The sequence below is a fragment of the Epinephelus lanceolatus genome, chromosome 16 (assembly GCF_041903045.1).
Source record: "Epinephelus lanceolatus isolate andai-2023 chromosome 16, ASM4190304v1, whole genome shotgun sequence".
Lineage (NCBI taxonomy): Eukaryota > Metazoa > Chordata > Actinopteri > Perciformes > Serranidae > Epinephelus > Epinephelus lanceolatus.
The window spans coordinates 37,133,801-37,139,083 of NC_135749.1; the positions used below are offsets into that span (position 1 = coordinate 37,133,801).

The 5,283-nt window shown below is 47.1% G+C and overlaps 1 protein-coding gene across 1 annotated transcript; it reads left to right on the forward strand.

Moving 5' to 3' along the window:
* LOC117263453 (uncharacterized) lies at window positions 1-2,132 on the forward strand. The gene is made up of 4 exons (XM_033636783.2): window positions 1-134; window positions 216-259; window positions 341-1,851; window positions 2,037-2,132. Exons 1-3 carry the CDS (start codon window positions 91-93, stop codon window positions 1,834-1,836), a joined length of 1,584 nt encoding a protein of 527 aa, XP_033492674.2. The 5' UTR covers window positions 1-90; the 3' UTR covers window positions 1,837-1,851; window positions 2,037-2,132.
* Window positions 2,133-5,283: the final 3,151 nt, after the last annotated feature.

The window sequence follows — 5,283 nt, forward strand, 5'->3', positions numbered from 1 at the left end:
CCACCACTTGAAAAGGGCCTCTGTCTGTGCAGCAGTCATGAAGCTGAAACAGTGGTTCCTGATTTTGTTGGTTGTTACAACACGGCTTGCATGCTGTTTGGCTTCAGAACAAAAATGTCTGGATTTTGTTGGAGGTAAGATCACACATTTAATTTCAGCAGATATACTATTGTGCTAACCTGGTTTGGTTTTGTTCATGTTATTCTTTTTTTCAGAGTAATTGTGCTCTCACTGTTGACTTTTGGGCTGCATGCAAAGGGTAAGAATTCCTGCTTCATGAACTGCAGTTCAATTTGGAAACTTCAAGAGTCACCTTTTTTAAAGCATTTTCTCTTTCCAGCACTAACCTACAGAAATGGAGACTACAGCGGCATTAGACCTTACTTTAATTTTCCAAGAAGCCACAAACCGGCTTTTGCCTCTTCTGGTGATGAGAGCTCTGGACGTAGTTACACTTCATCTGAGACCCTGAAGCCAGCTGCTGCACCTAGTGTGGGACGTTCTAGTGGGCAAGTAGATGGTTACAGTCCAGAGGGAAGTGTTTCCAGTTACAGGCCTGGACCACCGATAATTCAGAAACCCAGACATAACCCACAGCAGCCACCTCAAACAAATCCTAATGCAAATGGGGTTCTCCAGACCAAAGCTGGCATGTGGAATTTTCCATTTTTCCAGAATGGAAACAGTTTTGAGTCGGGTATCGTTTCAAGTTCTGGAATTGAGATGCTTTCTCATCCCCAACTTAAGCTCAACTCCCCTTGGCTAGCCAAGCGCCAGCCGCCCGCCTACCCGGCCCAGCCCCAGCAGCCCCAGCAGCCCCAGCAGCCCCAGCAGCCCCAGCCGCCCGCCTACCCGGCCAAGCCCCAGCAGCCCACTCATTCATCCACGCTCCAGTTGCCGACCTACATGGCCAAGCAGCAGCAGCCGCCTGCCTACTCAGGCAAACCCCAGCCACCCACCTACCCGGCCAAGCCGCAGCGGCCCCAGCCGCCCGCCTACCCGGCCGAGCCCCAGCAGCCCACTCATTCATCCATGCCCCAGCCGCCCGCCTACCCGGCCAAGCCGCAGCGGCCCCAGCCGCCCGCCTACCCAGCCAAGCCCCAGCAGCCCACTCATTCATCCACGCTCCAGTTGCCGGCCTACGTGGCCCAGCAGCCGCCTGCCTACTTGGGCAAACCCCAGCCGCCCACCTACCCGGCCAAGCCGAAGCAGCCGCCCGCCTACGTGGCCAAGCCGCAGCAGCCCCAGCTGCCCACCTACCCAGCCAAGCCCCAGCAGCCCACCTACCCAGCCAAGCCGCAGCAGGCCAAGCCGCAGCCTGCCTACCCGGCCAAGCCGCAGCGGCCCCAGCCGCCTGCCTACCCGGCCAAGCCTCAGCAGCCCACTCATTCATCCACGCTCCAGTTGCCAGCCTACATGGCCCAGCAGCCGCCTGCCTACTCAGGCAAACCCAAGCCGAAGCAGCCGCCCGCCTACGTGGCCAAGCCGCAGCAGCCCAGTTATTCATCCACGCTCCAGCAGCCCGCCTACCTGGCCAAGCCGCAGCGGCCCCAGCCGCCCGCCTACCCGGCCAAGCCCCAGCCGCCCGCCTACCCGGCCAAGCCCCAGCCGCCCGCCTACCCGGCCAAGCCCCAGAAATGGGTTCTCCAAAGCAAAGCTGGCATGTGGGACTTTCCTTTCCTTGGCGGTGCTGCTTCTGGCTCTCATGTGCAGCCCACTGACTCAAACCCACAAATGAATGTTGATCCAAGAAGTTCAAGACCAATTCCAATTTCATCGCCGTACCATCCCAGGTGGCAGCAGCCACTGGTGCCTGTGCATGACAAACGCTATTGAACTTGGATCGTAATGGTAAGTTAATTCAACTTAATGTTCTAACAGTCTGAAATCTTTAATGTAGACTTGTTGGTTTTGGTATGGTAATGTGAGGGTGAAGGACTTGTTTGTTTTCAAATGGATGTGCAGGAAGATTCCTTTGCAAAAGTTGAGGTAACTGCATAATGAAGATAATTGTTTGTTTTTTTTTTTTTCCCCAGGTTCCTTACCTCCTTGTGGAAGCAATTTTTTTTTTTTTTTTCCCGGCATCAACTGTACTTGTGAAATACAATAAAGTATTTGGAACTGCACTCCTGCTTGTCATTTGCAACAAGTTCAGCATACTGCTTAGCAATGGTGCTTCCAGTATCCTGACAGATTATTGTAATGTCTTTCAGTATGCCAAATATCTCGTCATGTTGAGCTCTGGGGTTCTTCTGCTTATTGGAGTCATACTGTGGGTACACGGTACATGTGTACAAAATAAGGGTAGACCAGTGAGTTTAATGAGAAACTTCAAGTGTGATTCTTCTGTATTAAACCTGTTAGGTATATGAACTGTTAAGTCATCAAGACTGGGTCTAAAATTCAATACGTATTGTCAAATTTGTGAGGTAAGTTACTAACACAAAGCTCAAATAACCTGTGAACAAAAATAAAATGGGCAAAAATACATTAAATGTATTGATACAAAATACCCCTCAACCATATCAAAATAAATGGTGCCAGAAAATGTATCAATGTATTTTCAAATACAGAATATTTTTTTTTTTTTTTTTTTTTTTAGCAGAAACCCATAGCGCTATAGGTCAGTCGGTCCACAAAGCTTTTCGTGAATAACTCAAAAGTCCTTGATCAAAAACATCAAGCCAGTTGACATCTGTCACAAATGTTTACCTTGACAACCTGAACTTGGAAGACGAGCAGTAAGGTAGTCTACTGGTAGTGTGGGTCCATCCATGTGAGCAGCATGCCTGGCAAGTCAAGTCTAGCTGTACTGTGAACTGTCCACCGGTCTAGCTAAACAGCAGCAAGATACTGTAGCTAGTTAACTTGTTTGCAGTCTAATTTGGAGCCTTTGGAGCCCTGTGTTCATCTTTTTTCAAATGGAAAAAAAGCTAGGGACATGTAGGCTACCCTAAAATATTATTTATGGATTCAGATTTAGATTCAGACAACTATATTCCGACACAAGGCAATTCATTTGTAGCATACTCATCCCAAGCATCAACCACAACAACATAGCAATCAATTTTATTTATAAAGCCCAATATCACAAATCACAATTTTGCCTACAGGGCTTTACAGCTTACAACACTTCTCTGTCCTTAGGACCCTCGCAGTGGATAAGGCAAACCCCCCCCCCCCCCCCCCCCCCCGGTAGAAACCTCAGGAAGAGCAACTGAGGAGGGATCCCTCTTCCAGGACAGACAGACGTGCATATACAATTTCCTATGTTATGCACAGTCCAGTAAAACGGATCACTAGGTCAGTGAAGGGCACATCGAATGGCCCAAGTTTAAAAAAACATATAGATAAAAATATTTTTAAAGTAAAAAAATATTGTTACATCCAATATTATTATAAGAATGTGTAACCTATAATTTTTGTTTTTTGATTTGTGGATAAAGTATTTTTACTATTTTAAATACAAAATTACTCCACTCAAAAGTATTTTGTCACAAATTACATTTGCTTTTTATCAGCAAAATACTCAAATGTAATTGAAATACGTATTTTAAATACAAGTAATAGAAATACTGCCCATCCCTGTAAATGTGTAAACCCATCACTTAAATTTTTTTCACTTCCAGGAGCAGAAAGACATGGCAGCTTCATGCTTTTTACCCAGCTGCACAAATAACAGACAAATTGGGACTAAATCCAACTTGAGATGGGATGAGTTTGCCAAGCAGGTGGTCGCTCTGAGGGAAATTACAGAGGGCAGGCATGAAGAGTCAAGACTCACACTGTTGAATCTCTACCATGGGCTGCTCACAGTTCAGCAAGCAGCTGCTTATTATCACTGCCAGTGGGGATGCTTTCTGTTTAAAGATGATGTTTTTCTTTGGAGGGGCTTTTTACACTGCTGCTTTAGTTAGTGTAAGATTGAGAGTTGGAGCTACAGTAGGTACCAACATCAAGGGCTGGTTGGAGTTTTGATTCCCGCTGTTGCTCATTGTGTATATAGCAAGGCATTGCTAAACAGGAAGAGGAGCCAGCTGATGAGAACACTTGGGCAGTAAGGTACTTGAAGTTTGACAAAAGTGAACCCAAAGAATCCAGTCTCATCACACATCAGCTGCTGTTTGGAATTGAATTGTACAGACTCCAAAGCAAGGGCGGCACAGTGGTGTGGTGGTTAGCATTCTCACCTCACAGCAAGAGAGTTGCCGGTTCGATCCCGGGCGTGGGAGCCCTTCTGTGCGGAGTTTGCATGTTCTCCCCGTGTCAGCGTGGGTTCTCTCCGGGCACTCCGGCTTCCTCCCACAGTCCAAAGACATGCAGATTGGGGACTAGGTTAATTGATAACTCTAAATTGTCCGTAGGTGTGAATGTGAGCGCGAATGGTTGTCTGTCTCTATGTGTCAACCCTGTGATAGATGTGCTGCTATAAACACCCAGGTTCAGTGGCACAATTGCAGCTAGGAAAAGCCATGATGAACAGCTAAAAGCACTCAGTTTTGATGACACAAACACTGCTGGGAAAGCCACAATGTGCCGCCAAAACCATCCAGGTTTGGTGGCCCAAGCACTGCTGGAAAACACAGCAATGTGTCTGTGCAAAAGATCCAGGTTTAGAGCACAAACACCGGCGGAAACGCTGTGAAGGGTCTCCAAAAAACAGCTGGTGTTGTTGTCTGTTGGTCTTGAACAGTTGTCTGCAGGCATCTGCAGCTTGGCAGCTGCCCTGGTGACTTGCCGTCCACTATGGACTCTATCTCCTGATGGCAAAATCAGTTCATACATTATGTCACTTTAGAAATGTTGTATCTCTTACTTCATTTTCTTCATGCCGTTTGGAAAGTGCATGTTGGTTTCTTTGTCTGGGCATTGATGTGAATGTAACTGATTAAATAAAAAGCATGGTTCAGGTAATGTCAGAATGCACACTATGAGGCTAATAAAATATCCTCTGAACACGCTGTGGAGTCTTCTGCTCCTCGTCTTTATACTTTTCTCCCACTTCTTCTCTCCCCCTCTCCCTGTCTCCCACTCTCTCTGATAGCTGTTATTAAGTTTAGTCTTATCCTGTTTGGGGGAGATAATGACACAGAGCCAAGCTTTTTGTGCACTGACTATCAGTTTGTGTGTGTGTTGTTGCTCCCTGTCATTAAGAAGCGAGTCTGTAGTTAAAATGACACTGCAGCTTTAACTGTTTGAAGCTCAGCCAGCTTCACCATCTGATCCCAGATCTTCCTCCAATAAACCAGTCCACTCCACTGGCCTCAGCCCACCCTCCAGCAC